The sequence below is a fragment of the Nuphar pumila genome, chromosome 8 (assembly GCF_984573655.1).
Source record: "Nuphar pumila chromosome 8, dmNupPumi1.hap1.1, whole genome shotgun sequence".
NCBI classification, from domain to species: domain Eukaryota; kingdom Viridiplantae; phylum Streptophyta; class Magnoliopsida; order Nymphaeales; family Nymphaeaceae; genus Nuphar; species Nuphar pumila.
In genome coordinates this window covers 98,152,984-98,171,715 of record NC_143256.1, presented here as the reverse complement: position 1 = coordinate 98,171,715, position 18,732 = coordinate 98,152,984, and the positions used below count along the sequence as shown (strand labels likewise).

Genomic DNA, 18,732 nt, shown 5'->3' with positions numbered 1-18,732 from the left:
GCTTGTGAGTTCCCCTTAGTGGGTTTGTGTATTTGCACTTTATGTGCGTGTGATTTCATGTCATTTATTGGATCTTCAAGTGTTATCACTTTCTATTTGTATTTCCGCCTATTAACTTACATCAGTCACCAGTCCAGTAATGTTCTGAGCAAGGCGCCTCCCCACATATCCTCTATTATCCTGCACTGCCCTATTCTTCTTCAATTCAGGACAAAAGGCCCTTATCTGACCTTTACCCCACACTCATAGCATGTGATCTGACTAAGGTCCTTACGGAATGAGTTAGGGGTTTGTCCTTGTCTGGCTTCACCTTTAGCATAAGCTCCCCTGGCTACAGACAACACAGAATCTCCATTTGCTGCTCCATTGGTACACTTGTTCTTCCTCTCCTCAGCAATAAGTTCTCCCACCACCGGTTGGGAGCGGGTCTCTATGGAGAAAGGCACTCCTAACGTTGTCAAACTCATATCTGAGTGCCATCAGAAACTCAATCACCCTACTTTCTTCCTTCTTAAGTTCAAGATAAGCAGAGATGGCCTTATTTGTAATGACTGGAGAAGAAGGCTCCATCATATCCAATGATTCCCAAATATGACCCATAGTAGAGTGAAACTCCATAACAAATTTTCCTCCTGTCTCAACTGATGAATCTCCTGCGTCAGTTGATATAACCTAATCCCATCCACCTGCTGATATATCTCCTCAAGGACCTTCCATACCTTGGCAGCAGTCTCATACTTATGTTAAGAGCAATGCTCTTTATCACAGAGTTTAGTATCCATGACGTAACCCTGGCATTATACATCAATCACTCATCTAGCTTGGCTTCATACCCTTCAATATCAGGTGAAGGTTGACTTTTAGTCCCCTTAATATATCCTCCAAGTCCCTTCCCATATATATGAGTCTTTAAGAGTCTAGACCAATATATGTAATTTGTCCCAACAGATTTTACTGCAATATTAGCCACCAAATCATCCTTTCCATGACTGCAAATCACACACAATCCACACGATTGAGTGGGACAATGTGAGCAGTCCACAACAACTTCTACGGAAAACCCTCAACTTACAGAGAAAACTCCCCAAATCAGCTAGGCAGCCTCCTTTGTAAGCCAAAACAACATTCACAACACAGAACACTGATCCACAGTCACCACCTTGAATCAACCTTCATACAAACTCAACCCACAACCATATACCTGTTCCAAATGCAAAACCCCTTTGCACACTCTCAAACAGTAAGAAAAACAACCCAAAAACGGGTATAGAAATCCCAGCTAGAAACAGTTTTTGACTGAGTGCTCAGTTTTTCAAATCTGCAGGGGGCAGCAACCAAAAACAAGAAAAAAAACCCTAACTTCTTCATCCCAGCTCCAAAACACCTCAAATCTGTTTCATAAATCCCTAAAAAACACCTTCAAGTGAACATGCATCACCCACAATGCAGCTGCCTTCACGATCTTGCAACTCGTGATATGGGCACCTCCTCAAAGACGTCAAGAAGAAAAAGGAGAGAAGGAAGCACACGACAACAGCAGCAGCAGCTCCCTTGTCCTTGGCTCGCACACAAGCTCTGACCCTTTTATCTATAGAAGGGCTCTTATTAAGGAATGACAACAATGCCCTTAGTAAGTAAACACACTACAATATTACATAAGGGCAATAAAGTAAACTGTACATAAGCTTTTAACTAAGAAACAAAAGAAAAGCAAGCACTTCTATTTTAACAATCAGCAATACTCTAATCAACATCCCAGCAAAACTCAACAAGTTCCACAGCGAAAATTACAAAACAGTCAAAATTCTAGCCCACTGCCAGTCATAACTCATGAAGAAACCCTTCAAATCTCCCAAAATGCATCCAATCTTGCACCCAGCCATAGTCCTCTATCAAAAATAACCTTACTAGGACAAACTCCAGCTCTCAAAATTCTGGGATAGAATTTCCAGATTTACAAATCTGGCCAGAAAAACCTCACCAATCCAATATTGGAAATCCTGTAAAAAAATCCAATGCTCAGCAGATCAAGACAAAACTTCTCTCAAAAATCTTCAAAAATGATTATCTACTGAATGCCAAAAACTCACAAATCAAGTCTGGAACTTACACACCAGGTGCTGATCCCAAACATGATGTCTGCACTCCGTGTAATAATTCCAATGTTGGTCAGAAATCTGCCTTGAATGAAGCTCGCTTCCTTCTAAATTCACCCCTTCAGTCTCTCCTTAGGATATGGCCCTACTCTAACACCAGCTTTGGTTTCAACGGAGAGGCTCAAGAATGAGGCAGTAGAAAACTTCATTACAATTTGAGTTTATACAAAACCTTCAAGGGACGTTCCCTCTTGTTTACAACTTTTCCATGTCTAAAATACCTCTAAGCTCATATCATTTACTTCAATAACAAGAAACTGAATAATGACAGGTTTGCCCTTATACACTACAAGAATGACTTAGTAAACATGTTATGCACAACTTAAGACTTACTATTTACAAATAATCTAGCGAAGACATGTATACCAACCTGATATCTGTCACCATGGCCAACCGTAATGATGTCAGAAACTCCAACTTTCTTCTCCATGCATCTCTTGCATCGAACATTCGTCATCTGTTTCCAGGTTCAAATATCACCAGTGTGTAGGTTGAACACAAAAAATTGAATACTAAAATAGAAATTTGGTCTATTTAGTTTCCCTGTTCAACCCAATCAGCACCTTGGAAACATGATAAAAAAGTGCCCTCAAGTTCTGGAGAGAAATTGAACTGCTTTTAACAAACACAAGCACTTCCCGAAGGGACTTTGAGCACATGAAGAGAATGACACTCACTTGCATCGGCTCTTCCGATTGCTGAGGCTCCTGAGTTGATTTCTCTTCTGCAGTTATTCCCTCCTGAAAAGACAATCATGCAACCATTTTTAACAGTTTAACCAACTTGAGTTCATTACAGCAGAATATGTCAAAATGATGGGATGCTTATAACTATTAAAAAAAAAAAAAAATCAAAGATAGGTATTAAAAAGACTCCTGCATTACAAGCATAACATAAGAATATTTATCACTCCAAGTAGGTATGAACTGCAATTTCCCTCATCCTGACAAGTATAACAGAATTTGCCATAAAACTACATAGACCATTCTCATAATTGCAATAAAATTGAACCCTAGGAACTATAAGCAGCCAAAAAAATCACACATTCTATTGTATCCTTGTTATCTAATTTTATATATTTTTATCTTATTTTTTTAATCAATAGTTCTTTCCTTCTAGAGATTAAAAAGATGAGGGGGATTTCCTCAGTAATTAAAAAATATTCTCAATTTTAGTGCATCTATCATTCTATTTCCTTTCATATCTTCTCTATTTTCATTCGCCTGTTCCTTAATTTTCTTAACTGGTCGCATCTCTCAAGTTTTTCTTGGTTGTTTTTCTCCTTAATAAAGATATATCGCACAAGAATCTTTCATAAATTAAAAGGATCACACTTTGAAGATGTTATACAACAAAATTCTGAAAATGTCACAACATTCTCAATACAACACAAAAAAATTAATTTTACATAATATAAGTATCACAGTATAACAAGATTTTCCTGTTATTTTGCAAAAAACTTAACTTCCTTTTTCCATGTTCTTTCTTTTTATTTTTTCTTAAATCTTACCAATAGGATTTCAAGATTTTAATATGTTTATTTTTCCATATCTCCTCGCAACATTCCCTAGTAAAGAGATCTTTGAGTGCTGAACATCAAGGCAGCAAGAAATATTCAAATGATTCCAAAGCTGCAGACCAAAAATATATAAGTGGTACCTAAAATACCTACTCCAACATTGATTAAGTAAATCCAATTCATGGAGGTCATAAAATATATTGAAGTCTTCAAAACAACCATGTCACATAGATCAGGTGTGTTTTACAGGATATACAAAGGGAACGACATGGGCGTTTTCAAAAGGATGCATATTGGGGTACAGCTATACATATATGCACATATACATATATATTGGAGAATATTGGCTACCCTCAAGTGTACCATACAAACTGCTCATTCCTTCGCATTTTCTTGATGTATGAATCTAGCCCTACAGATATATTTATATGGTTTGTTTAGTCAAAAACATGTTTTAGTTCGTCTGATCATGTTGTATAAGAAGATTTTCTTAGTGTTGTCAGTATTGTATAATATCCATAGTCACCTATATAGTTCAAGAAAATTTCTCAAAAAGTGGTTTTTCTAGGAAAAATGTCAATAATTTTAAAAGTTAAAAAATATAAAAATAATAAGAAAATAATAGGTTTTGTATTATTTTTCTTGCAAAAATATAGGAAATAAGCTTGAAAAGTTTTTAAAATACAAAAGAGACAAAAAATACAAAAAACAGGCTTAAAATATATAAAAATAAGATTTTTCAAAAATATCACAAAAATATTGTGATAATATATTATCACAATATTTTGATTTTTGGCAATATTAGTGGCTTCCCTTAATTTGCCAATAATATCACCACATTGTCCAAATATCAATGATATAGGTGACTATGATCACATCGTACGATACGATACAGTGTATTATCGACTTGTAGGCCAATATGATATGACCACCATTGAGGTTACAATTATCAGGCTGTATTGAACCGTATGGTATGATACATGTGTATCATACGATACACCCTATATTGTATGAACCGATTTCCTTTTTTCCCTTTTTTGACGTCGGAAAAGTGGTGACTGACAACTTATGAGGGCCATTTTTAAGGCCCCAAGGGTCATTTTGACTCTAACTTTCTATCTTCTCCATCCCCAAAATCTCATTTGGGTTTTTATATCTCACATTTTTTAGATCAAATCAACCTCAATATTTGGGTTTTTAGCAAAACCAAGCCCTACGAGTTGTTTGAGCCTAAATATACTCCTTTCCTATGTCATATAAGTGGAGGTGCTGCATCATGGCAATTTCAAAAAACTTGGTGGCAACGGTGTGGATATATATAGTCAAGCTGGGTTTACTTTGACCCAGGTCTGAGTCAAATCAGACTTGGGTATTCGTAGTCCCAGGTCTAAAACAAACCTAGGCCAAAACAAACCCAAGTCTACTTTGATCCAGATCAAATTCAAAATTATTTGCTTTGACCCAAGTCTGAGTTAGACTTGCGTCAAAACATAACCCAAGTATAAATAGGGGTGGCAATCGTGTCAGGTTGGTGGGTTGGCGGGTCAGCATACCTCAACCCGAACCTGACCCGTTTATTAAACGGGTCGGTTGTGGCAAACACGAACCCGACCCGTTTTGTAACGCCCCAAAATTTTAACCCAGATTTTTCAGGATTTTTTTTTTTATGAAACCAACAAATGATTCTAGGGTTAAGCATTTCAGAACGATACAGGAAGGTAAAAGCAACCACACCATTTATTTTTATTTCAATAATAATAGAATCCAAACAGAGTTTATCACATCATCAGTCTTAAAACAAAAATTTCAATCAAAAAGCAATTAGGACCGCCAGGGAACAAATAGACCCAGTCCTGGTCAACGCCTCATCCTGCTTCGCTCATGGACTACTCTGTGCCTGAAAATGATAAAAATTATAGGAATTAGACTACCACGTCTAAGTAGGAAAACTGTAATTATTCTGGCAAGTAGATCATGTGTCAGGTGTGTGATGTGGGTGTCGTGTTTGATTTTCAGTCTATACATAAACACATAAGGAAGTCGATGCAACAGCAATAACAGACATATATCTAAATAAAAAAAAGTAGATTATATAACAGTTATACTAAATCACAAAAAGCACGTTATGCAACTACAACAATTAAGCGAGGTATTAAGCAAATAAAGCAGAACTTACACTAACATGAATAACATCTATATAACATCCATAATATGAATTCAATTAACTAATATATGCACAGTTTAGGATGTTGTTTCCTCATAAGCATCGAATATAAAGCATGATGAAAAAGTATGCAAATGTCTCTTTAATGACTCCACACAGTGATACCTAACTGTTCTAGTTGATGTTTATCTTTTCTTATCCCACGGGTACACACGGGCCAAGGCAACCATCACAGAAGAGAACGTTCGGGGGTATATTATTCAAGGTTGTTTTATTAACCCGAACATTCTAACTGTGACTGAAAATCCCAAGGGAGCGGCCAGTGACCGAGAGAAACTCCCAAAGGCCAAAACCAAAACAGGATGCATCCCTAACTTCTGCAGAAGAACAAAAGAGCTACCACCTAGGATATATTGGTAGTCCGGGTCCCCCAACTCTGAGGACTGGGACCAACGAGTTGCTTTACGCTCGAAACCAAAACATGTGTCCCCAGAGTTTTGTACCACCTACCCTCTCCAAGGTAAGCTCAAGAACTGAGTGGGTTAATCTTTTCATTTAATTTATTTTCCGAAGTACGGGGTATTTTCCCCAACTTCCCCCACTACCACAGCAGTAGAATTCCTAACCTTAGTCATTTTACTAAGGTGAAATAGGGCAGTCCCCATTTATTTGCCATATTGATTTCATAACCCACCCTAGGTGCTCCGGTGCCTTTAAACCAGTCAAGCACAATGCCCGGTGTCTTTAAACCAGTTAGACATTCAATCATTTATAATAAGTTCTTTCATCAGTTTCATTGCCATAGCCTACAAGCTAATAGTTCCAATACCCGTATCGGGTATTCAACCCATTTTGTCCATTAGGCAAGGTTTTCCAATGTAATACCCTACTAAGTGAAACTATCTTTTATTGGTTATAGAATATCAAATGACAATATTAACAGCATATTGCAACATCGACCGAACAAGACATACCAGATAATCTATCTCGAACATCACTAAGAAGCACATGATTTAATCCAATTTATTCTGAGAAAACAATGAATTCCACTTAAACAAATCACATCCAGCATACTTTAACTATGAGAAAGAAACTTATGAGACTGCAACATATAGAATTTCACCCAACATCATGCATACAATTATACACTCTTATACATGGTTTCAAGTACTCAGATCTGATCACATCTAACAAACTAATAGAAAACTTCAGACTTAATAGAAAACCCCAAATTAACGTATTGCTCTAGTATTACAACCATCAAAATAGCATAACATCTCTAGACTGTCATACTCTTAGAGATTTGTTATTTTAACAAAACACATATTCCTGATTTACTATTTTAATATGTCAATCATGCAAACTCACAATTTACTGTTTAAACATATCACCAATTCCGATCAGCCGTTTCAACCCTGAGAACCGGCAACCAGTTTTTTTTTTGTTTTATTTATTTTTTTATTTTTATCTTGAAAGCCATGCAGCATAATCGCATAACCCCAATCTGTTTTAGTCACAAATATACTGGTAAATATCACAGAACCATAAGCTGTATGGCGCCGCTGCAACCTTGCACAACCTCAAATAATCATTGTGACTTCTACCTTAGCTCATAAATGTTGAACATTTATTCCAGTCACCCTGTTGATCAATATAATCATGAATCATGCATATACAAGAATGAAACATGAATCATCCCACAATGATTTTATCACAGTTCCTAATACCATTTATTCAGGAAAAACCCAAATCCATTTTCTGTCGAACACCCTAAGGGTTCAAACCCTGACTATATGTATGATTACCAGGAATTTCCTAAAGTATACCTACTTTAATGATACACAAATGTCATCACTGTACACATGAAATCAGAGGAATTCAATTCTGATAAAAATGACTAAAGTCTGGTTACAGGTAGTTAACACATAGGTATTCAGACTTAATAGCAATTAATAATAGCATATTAATAGAGAAATGACCGGAAAGGAAATCTGATAACAGGTTAGACTTTACTCATTTACACAGATTCAGTTAAGCATCACAGGAGTTTGATAACCATTGTTATGTAATCTTAAATGAACCAGACTCAAGGGATCGGCTAACCTGCTACAAGTAAATTTCTATTATTTAGGAACCCTTTCACATTTTAACAACTTGTGCATTATAATGGTAACTGATATAACTAAAATTCATAAAATGTATTACAGTATACAACCAAGAGTCGAACCCCCACCCAAATCGATTTGGATTTGGGACTTTAGGGTTAGGGTTTGGGGGTTTTCCGGCGTGGGATTTACTGAAATCCCCAACTGTCACAACACCCCCCGTGATTTGGGGATTTTCGATTCCCCCTTCCCACTCACTCACACCCCCAACACGCGAGTTACCTACAGAAAAAAAACAGTAACCTACCATTATCCGGCGAGGTTGTTGCGGCATCCACGAGAGGGGTCGGTCGGCCTGGACAGCACCACCACCGACGAGGTTGGCTCTTCACTGCAAGGCCTCGAGCTGCAGCCCGAGATCGGAGGGTGATTCGAAGTTTAGAGAGGTAGAAGAGAGTGAGAGAGAGAATGGGACAGCGAGAGAAAGAGAGAGAGAAAGAGAGGTTCGGGGGTCCCCTATTGTAGGTGGGTGGCCTCCCGAAAAGGGAGGAAATCTTACCTGTCCGGCGGCTGCGGTGTGCTCCCCCACCTCCTCATCCTTACGCGTTAGGGTTCCACTGAACCCTAACGCTCGATACGTCAGGGGAGGGGTTTTCCCCCCCCTCTTGTTACGTGTATCGGGCAACCCATATCGGGTTGCCCTCCCCTTTTTATCCCTCCCTGTATTAAAACTTTACAGGGAGTGGGTCGGGTCCGGGTCCGACCCCCAACCCGAAATGCTGGACCCAATTTGATTTGGGTCCGGGTCGCTTGAACAGCAGTGGACCCAGGGGTTGGATCCACTTGGGTCCGAACCGTGGATTTGAAATATCTAAATTCTTAAATATTTATTTATATAATATTACTAAAATACTCTAATATGCGCATTTTTCTTTTGGATCCAATAACGGATCCTAGGCCCAAATCCACATAATTCTTAAGTTTTAGTATAAAATTTGTGGTTGTTACACGTTTAATAAACGGGTAACCCGACACGACCCGCCAACCCATTTAATAAATGGGTTGGGTCGGGTAAACGGGTTCTCAGGTTGGCGGGTCAGGTTGACGAGTCAGGTTGGCGGGTCGGGTTGACGGGTCGGGTCGACGGATCGGGTTGGCGGGTTGACCCGCCCACCTAACCCGTTTATTAAATGGGTCAGCCGGGTTGGCATACCCCCAACCCGAACCTGACCCGTTTAATAAACGGCTTAGGCGGGTCGACCCGTTTATTAAACGGGTTGGCTTAAGCCCAACCCGAACCCGCCTAAGAGGCAGGTTGGCGGGTCGTGTCAGGTTTTGCCACCCCTAGGTATGAACCTAACCTAGGTCAACTTTGATCCATGTCTGATCAGATTTGGGTCTGACAAAGGTGCAAACCCAGGTCTGATTGTAACACCTGCTATGCTAGGCGTTACAAAAGACATGATTGACAGAAATAACACTTTGGGATTAAGGCCCCCTGCTACCTCACGAGAAAGAGAAAGAAAAAGAGAAAAGTTTATGGGAAAATAAATGCAGCAAGGGTCATGCCAACCTTTAAGTCACGCCCAACTCTATGTGTATATATAGATGGTGTACAAGAATGCCCCTGCACATAAAGGTAAATTACAATTTTACACTAAGGTACAAATGTGATGAAAATACCCTTACACACTATAATACATATTCTTAACACGCCCCCTCAAACTGAACATGGGTTACTTATAACCAGAGAGAGTTTGGTCTTAAGGAACCAATGCCTTGCACAAGTTAACAACTTGGTATATAAATTTGCGGCTTGTTCTTCACCTTTGATAAAGAAGGGCTGAATCTCTTTGCTTTCAATTTTCTTCCGTATAAAGTGTTGATCTAACTCAATATGCTTCATCTTCCCATGCTGAACTGGATTGGAAGCAATGGTAATGGCACTCCTATTGTCACAAAATAATAGGGATCCAGTAACAGGTTGACGTAGGGAGAAGAGAAGATGACGTATCCATAAGACTTCTGCAGTGACAACTGTCATTGCCCTATACTCTGCTTCTATGCTAGATCGGTCGTGGTTCGTTGCTTACGACTAGCCCATGATACAAGATGATTACCAAGAAATACTCCATACCAAGGTTGCCAGACTAGGAAGTGAAAGCGAGAAACGATACGGGAAGCGGAAGCGAGAAGCGATGTATTTTAAAATGTATAGGAAGCGGGAAGCGAGGAATATTAAAAAAGAAATATAAGAATTGAATGAGAATCAAAATGAACCGCAAATAAAAACTAAAATAAAGTGACTAATATTAAATTTCATGATTTTTTTAGTGTAAAAATTAAAATTTTAACAAAATCTAAAAATAATGACTACCAATTTAGAGAAAACACATGAAAGTGATTAAGAAGAGTGAGAGAAAACACATAAAAAAACATGAAAAGTTGAGTAGGAAAACATATAAGAAGAATAGATGAAGCATGTGGAAAGCATAGGAGAAGCGTGAAGAAATCGAGGTTCTCATCAAGTTTCGGAAGAGTGGAGTATCGTTCTTCCGAAGCGAGTTTCCGAGAAGTGAGCTTCCCACCTATCTAAGAAGCTTCTGGTAACTCTGCTCCATACCCTGTCACAGATCGTTTAGTCACGAGATCTCCCACCCAGTCAACATTTGAGTACGCCTATATCAAAAGAGAAAGACTTGAGCTCTTATTGGGACTTTAATGTGCCTTAATATTCTTTTGGTTGCCGCCATATGACTCTTCTTGGGCTTATACATAAATTGTGAGACTTGACTTACAGCAAAAATCAAGTTTGGACAAATGAATGTGAGGTATTGCAGCACACCAACTAAGCTATGAAAAACTTGTGGTTCATCAACAACTTCAACATTCGGCTCCCTCATAACCAACTTAGTGTTCACTGCTACAGGCGTGGAGACAGGTTTGCAATCCAACATACCAAACCTATTAAGGAGGTTAAGAGCATATTTGTGTTGTGTGAGAGTTATGTACTAGTGCCTCCTGTTAACTTCGACACCCAAGAAATATCTAAGACTCCCAGGTCTTTCATATGAAACTTGGAGCTGAGGAGTTTCTTTAGCTTCATAATCCGAAAGGTATCACTTCCTGTAATGATGATGTCATCAACTACACCAAGACCACCTTGATATATTGCATGTCATGATGGAGAAACAAAGATTATTCACACTAACTTCGGATAAAGCCAAGGCTGCGTAGGGCACTACTAAAGGTTTCAAATCATGCCTGTGACACTTGCTTGAGGCCTTAAAGGGCTTTCTTCAATCGAAGTATTGTAGCGTGAGGATTTCCTTCTGCATACCCCGGTGGATGTTCCATGTATACCTCTTCATGAAGCACCCCAAGAAGAAAGAAATTATTCACATTCAATGTAAGTGACTACAAACCACGTACATTGGAGATGATGTGAATGTCGAAGTAGGAGGAAAAGAAGAAGAAGAAGATAATGATGATGATTGATGGTATATTTTTAATTTGGTTATTGTTTCATGTGTTATTTTTTTAAAAACTTGGTTATGATGTCTTATGCAGCTCATAGATACATAAATGCTTCATATGTGATTTTATGGTAGTATTTTGTGAAATTCATGGTTGTTTTATTCGTTATGAATTTTTGCTAATTTTTCATGATTTTTTTAGAATTTTTTGAAAATTTTATTAAAAATTTATGATTTATGATACGATACGATACATATCTTATTTTGGACCCGACCCATATGGGTAATGATACGATACCTTACAACCTTGGTTTTGAGTCACATCCACCTGCACCTTGGCCAACTTTAGCAATTGACATTGTGGCACTTCATGCACCTTTAAAACCATATATTTGATTTTTCTTTTTGCAGTTGTTTTATCCAGTCTACTCCAGATATCATACTTACTGGTAGATTTTTCAAGTTTAACATTCAACAAAAATATTACAAATATATGCATCAAAGTGGAACACAATACATGTGCATGTGTTCCATTTCCTAGTCATGGTACAGCAGCAGCACTCCTCTCACTTCAATTTCCTTGCTGAACGTCTGTGATGCTAACGGACTAGTCACACTCCATCGAGGCGAATTTATAAACTGCTTCTATATTCTCCTTCCAATCCTTCACTAACCAAAAATCCATATACAGTTGATTATGAAAATTCTAAGGTCGCCAAATTCTCAAACCTCCTTGTTCAGAACTCTCAAAATTCTCAGGTCCGTGTGTATCACATATCGCAATTGATACGACATCAAATGGAAAGTCCTTTAAAAGTTTGCATTGTGCTCTAAAATGATTATCAACCCTAAATCAGCTTGTTTGAAAGTTTCAAATATTGATACATGTATATAGAGATGTGTATGCTTTGGCACTTGACAAAAATCACAAGAAATTTAAATGTTCAACGTTACTATTGTGAAATTTTCCAATATATAGGGGAATAATAAAATTTCAACTTTTAGAGATCTTTTACGCCCTTAACCGCAAAATTGCAGTTTATCTTTCATTCTGTTCAACACTTTGTTTTGTGAAGGGTTTTAGTTTTGGCACACAATATACTTAAATATTTGTCATCTAAAGGAAAATTTCCCATTCCTTTACATATCAATACCATTAACAATTTCTACACTTGTTACCATTGTTATCTTCAAAATAAAATAATAAAAGCTGAGGAAGCATTTCCTAAGGAAGAATAGAGACAAAAAAATTCCTTCAGGACATGTAATATACGCAGCTCAGTTGAACATGAACGGAATTTGGAATAAAACAGAATTATTTGTAGGTACACACAAAGTCACACATACAGAAACAGAACTCCATGAACATACAGATTCACGTTTTATTACCATATGAGAGCAGTTAATAATACCAATGGCCTAGTTGAGAATCAAAATGCACTTTGCACAATATGTGACACATATAAATCAGTAAATAAGATAAATTGAAGTGAGTACATGGATGCACTACCTTCAGTTCAGTGGGAGACATGTTCAAAATAACAGATGGTTCCAATTCTTTGTCTAGCAAACGCCTTGCCAGCAGAGCATTGTTCTGAAAGTTGTTTTTAGGTCATCAATGTCACATGGAATAAGAACTTGAGGCACTTCATGCAAGATATATATTAGCAAGAATTACATAAGCAGCAACTGCAAGTAAGCACCAAAGGACTTCAAAGAAAAATTAACAATATGTTTCTCCAACAAAAACAAAACAAAAAGGTGCAAATACACTTCTAGAACATGCATCTTTAAATCACAGTAACAGATATTGGCGATATTTTGAAAATATCGCAATAATATTGATGTAAATTCATAAAATGATATTAAAGGCAAAATCTCGGGATATGTTGAAAATATCAAAAAATCAAATTATCACATATCACGATATTATCAGTTACTTTTTATTTTTTACTTCTTTTCTATATCTTAAGTATGTTTTTTTCTTCTTCTTTTTATATTTTTATTTATTTATTTATTTTATTATGTGTATTTTATTATATATATCTTAAGCAATTCTTGTTATTGTCTTACTTCTTTCTGCTATTTTTATGTTTTTTATAAATTTTTTAATCATCAAGATTTTCGCAAGATTGACCAACTAAACCTGACATTGCGAGAAATTGCCTTGCTGAGATATAGCCGAGACCAATATTTGTGGTTACACTTTAAAACTAGGAAGTCATCAGTACCAAATGAAAACAAAATTCAAAATAATTGGTAGGAAAACGCATCATAACTCTAAAGCTATGTCACATAAATTTGGACTCTGAATACGGGGATACACCCATTTTATTGAAATTTTCAATATGACTTGTATAAATATATATAGATCAGGAGTCAAAATGACGTGTCAGTGTGACATAGCTCTTAAGATATGCCATACAAGCACAATAAAGAACCGATTTGTTTTTAAGAAAATGGAAAAAATGCAATGTAAGTTGCATATCCCAGACATAAATGGAACGAAACTGAAAGTTCTGCATCGCTGCATCCACACCAGCACCCGCATCCACAACCGTACCGATGTGTAGGGGGTGTCAACGGGTCGGGTTTGGTTCGGACCCAGGTGGAACCAGACTTGGACCCGATTATCGGGTATGGTATTGGGTCCAGACCTGGGTCTAATCGGGTCCACTATAAGAGAAACCATACCTGGACCCAATAAGAACTACATGAACCATACCCGGTAAAATAGTATTTTTTTATCATTTTGACATTGAAAATTGCAGGTCTTAATCGGAACTCGGGTCGGGCCCGGGTCTGGTATAAAATGTCACAAACTATACCCGGATGCATGTATTAATCGGACCTGTGTGTTAATCGAGTCTTCTTATTTATCACCATACCCAGACCCTATAAGGTTTGGTCTGGGTCTGGGTCTGGGTCTGGGTCTGGGTCTGGTCCGGGTAAACCCAAACCGTTGACACCCCTACCTATGTGACATAGATGCCATCATTTCAGAAAGATTCAAATGGACATGTTTCCTCAATTCAGCTAATGGCTTTGCTTGATAAGTCCTTAGTGATTTCCAGAAGACCACCTTCGAGACAAACTCATCCTACCTTCTCTGGCATTGTTAAGCAAGAATTTTTCTAACAGTCTGATCTTCATCATCAAAGGCTACAAACTCAAATTACTGATTAATACCCACTAGTAGCTAATATTGCTTCAAATCTCTTCCTTGTTAACACAAACAACAATTTGCAGTGCACTTGGTTTAGAGCAAGAAGAACGTGGCTCATTTTTTGCATAAACTAGACAGATTATCCAGCTATTCACCTACGCCAAGGATTCATAATATACTGCATAACAAAGAATAAAAAAATTTAACAAGCAAAAGAAGTCCAGCAGAAGAAGATAATATCAACAAAGCCAAGGACCATAATCTAGGGCATATACAGCTGCACAGCCTACTCTACCTATGTAAAAAGCATCTGGACGCTAGTTGCCTAAATCAGAAGATCACTTATCAGATGTCATGCATATTTTTCAAGATGATGCATTTGGAATGCAAATACATGACAATACAGAAACCTACTTATACATCACAAAAAGTTAGTGAAGAAATGTGGATGCAAGAAATGCAGATGTAAACCTTAAGGTTGAAAATCAACTGCCGCATCTTTTGGTTATACTTTTGAAGGTCTGAGCCAAGACTCTCATGTGAAGCCTTTTCAAGAGCAGTAACAGCTGAAACAGCAGCATCTGGCCAACGAACGCTTTCCTCACCCTAAAAGAATGACCTCATTTCATCAAGGCATTAAGAAAAATAAAAGAGCAAACATGCCATTGATTCTCCACAACATCGCCAGCATATTGAATATGTGCTTCTAACTGATATATTTACCAACAAATACACAATATGGAAACCATAAGCAAGATGGATATCCTGAATCATACACCAGCTCCACACAGAAATTTAAAACAACAATATGAAACAAAAATGAAAAAGAAATCTGGTAGGTGCGGGTGCGGCGATGCGGCACTTTTAAAAAACTATATATATATATATATATATATATATATATATATATATATATATATATATATATATATATATATATATATATATATATAGTTTTAAGTTAACACTATGTGTATTTGTGTGCATTTATATATTTATATATATATATATATATATATATATATATATATATATATATATATATATATATAATATAGATAAAAATGGACTTGATTAGGGTTAACTGAATCTACATTTGGATAGAAATGGACCTCAGTGTGGTTGACTTCATCTACCAGAAAGGAAGTTGTGTCCAAGTGTTGCACCCACCTGGGTGCGAGTGCGATGCGGGTGCGGTGCCCTGTTAGAAGAGTCCGTGTGACATACATCTGGATGAAGGAACAAATATACTCCAGCCAGCACGATACAACTCCTATGAGATTCAAATTGATCAATACTGCCCATGCACTACGTAATCGAACATAGTTAATCACATCTCTGGAGAATGCCTCAAAATCGAGTTTGGATGCACTGAGTTAGCAGAGATATCAGAGTGCACCATTTTCTAAGCGAGTAAATTATGTCACAGGATACCTGTATCATGTCCCCTTGTATAATAGTCATATTGAAAACTTCAGAAAAATGATCATATTCATGCAAGATAGTCAGTTCCAAGGTTGTAAGTATTGTATTGATACCCATATCGATCAGGCCCAAATTAAGTGTTAAAATATTATGTCTCTTTAAACTGTAAACTGAAATACCCATCAGGGGTATTTCAGTCCTTTTACTCAATAGGTGTCAGCCACCCTAATGGGCTAACATTTTTACTTTTTCATTTTTTATTTACTTTTGCTTTTTACACTTTTTTTCTTTTTGACTGTTGTGAAAGGGACAGCTCCAAATAGTTGTTGGAGCTGCCCCAACAGTCACAAATGTGACCGTTGGGTGCAGCTCCAACAGTCATATTGAGCTGCACCTGTGGCTTCTTTTTGCATTATAAATAGGCCTTAGTGGCCCTTGTAAACATATCCTTTTTTGTGAGTGCATATGCAATAACAATGCTTTTGTAAAGCCCCTCTTGGGAACTTATGAATTGAAGTTCATTTTGTTTCATGCTTTTGTGCATGTATATCCGTGCCTTCGTGCACTTGTGAGTGTTCTCCTTTGTGCCTTTGTGCACTCTTTGTATTTCTTGTATTGTGGTGTTACACACAATCTCTTTTTGTAGAGATTTTCACATGGTATTGTTAAAATATGTACCTAATCATTTAATGTAATATATATATTTTATATATATAAGGTATATATATACATATATTAATATATATGTATATGTATCTACTTATTATATATATAAAATATATATTTCTATTTGTTTAGCCGTAGGGCTAGTTTAGTCTTTTCCTCTATTTTGCACACATTCATATTTTTGAATGTGATTGTAAATTTATTTTCTTATATTTCTTTTTCATTTTTATTTTTTATTTTTATTTAATGTACCAAAAGGTACCTTGGGGGGCCCACTCACATAGACGTTGGGCCCCTCCAACGGTCACATTTGTGACCATTGGAGGGGCTCCAACGTCTATGAGTGGAGCCCCTCCAAGGCCCCCTTTGGTGTTGTTATAAATAGGGGTTCTCCCCTTTGTATTCTCTTATGGCTTTGAGTCAAAGCCCAAGTGTTCAATAAAGTGATTCCATTATTTTTATGCCTTTGCGCATTTGTGAGTTGTGCTTTTGTGCACAAGTGTTCTAAAGTGTTCTTATTGTGCATCCGTGTCGGGTTCATTATCAAGAATATTAAGGTCTTGATCTTAGTATCTTGTTGGAGATACTTTTACATGGTATCAGAGACTCGTTGAAGGAGGAGGATCGTGCATCTCGTCACTTGTGAAGTACCTCGAAAAATGTGCCCTCAAGTTAGTGAAGTTTTGGAGTAAATCATTTACTTCAGGCAATATTTTAGAAGCAACTTTTGTCAAGAAAAGTTTGAAAATCCTTTAAGGTACGCATTATTTTCTATCTTCTTTCCTCTCTAATGGGTGAAAAAGACTCCCACTTCTCCCTTGGGTTTAAACTTAGTGGTTCGAACTACCATGTTTGGGCCGGCAATATGGAAGCCCATATCAAAGTGAAAGGTCTTTGGGGATACGTTCAAGGTTCCATATCGGAACCCGAACCCAAACTTTCTATCATAGAGAAAGGGGATATTAAGATTCTTAAAGGAGAAGATAGACAAAAGGCCCTAAAAGAATATTCCAAAAAGCATGATGAGTGGGAAATGAAGAACTTCAAAATATTGTCTTGGATTTTTTCATCCGTTGAAACCAAGATCAATGCCAACATCATTAAGTTTAAAAGGGCCTCCGAAGCTTGGTTGTACCTTGAAAAAATGTATACTTCAAGGGACTTATCTCACAAATACTATCTCCAAAAGAAAGCTTTGACTCTTCAACAAAACGATTTATCTATTCGAGAATATTTTGCCGAACTATCATCTATTTGGGATGAGCTTGCTATGCTCGAACCAAAATGGAGCGGAGAAGCTATTGAATTAAGACACAAACAACTAGAGGAAGATCGATTCTTCAACTTTCTAAATGGTCTTAGACCCGAATTTGAGCAAATTCGGTCCTCTCTTCTATCTGTTTTCACTTCTCCCTCTATTGAAGATGTCATCACCAAGATAAGTGGTGAGGAAACACGTATGGGGATTAGTAAAAATAACTCAAGCATTTTTGTTACGCCTTCTCAAAGTGATTATGAAGTGGTTAATGCTGTGTCAAGACCCGGAAATAATTTGAAGACCTACAAACCGCCCCATTTCAAAAATCAAGGGCAAAATGATCGATATGGCAAGAGAGATTATAGCAAATTAACTTGCCATTTTTGTAAAGAACCGAGACATATCAAACCCATTTGTCCCAAGTGGAAGAAATTTCTTGTCACGGCTTTAGCATCCCAATCAGAGGAACGACCTTCGTCATCAAATGAGTCTCTTTCGCTTCATCAAATTATGGATGTTCTTCAACCTCTTCTCAAATGAGGCATTTCTGGAGCCGCTATGTCATCATCTTCCTCTCTCGGTAAGTCATCTTGGCTCCTTGATTCCGGTGCTTCATTTCATATGACTCCAAGTCCTTGTTTTCTTTCTGATTATTCTAAAAAATTTCTTCCATCTTTTGTCTCAACGGCGGATGGAACACCTCTTGAAATTAAAGGAATGGGCAATTTTGAAAAACAAGACTTCTTTATCCCAAAAATTTGTCTTATACCAAAACTAAACCTAAATTTACTTTTCGT

The 18,732-nt window shown here is 37.2% G+C and overlaps 1 protein-coding gene across 4 annotated transcripts in view; it reads right to left on the bottom strand.

Moving 5' to 3' along the window:
• Positions 1–18,732, bottom strand: part of LOC149830032 (ASI1-immunoprecipitated protein 3-like) — a 164,687-nt gene that overhangs the window by 46,432 nt on the left and 99,523 nt on the right. For all 4 annotated transcript variants that reach the window (XM_090016269.1, XM_090016272.1, XM_090016270.1 and 1 more), the window contains exons 4-7: positions 15,058–15,192; positions 12,931–13,014; positions 2,834–2,896; positions 2,527–2,613 (exon numbers count right to left, since the gene is read on the bottom strand). In XM_090016269.1, the coding sequence (XP_089872395.1) occupies positions 2,527–2,613; positions 2,834–2,896; positions 12,931–13,014; positions 15,058–15,192 (369 nt within the window). The remainder of the gene's footprint in view (positions 1–2,526; positions 2,614–2,833; positions 2,897–12,930; positions 13,015–15,057; positions 15,193–18,732) is intronic.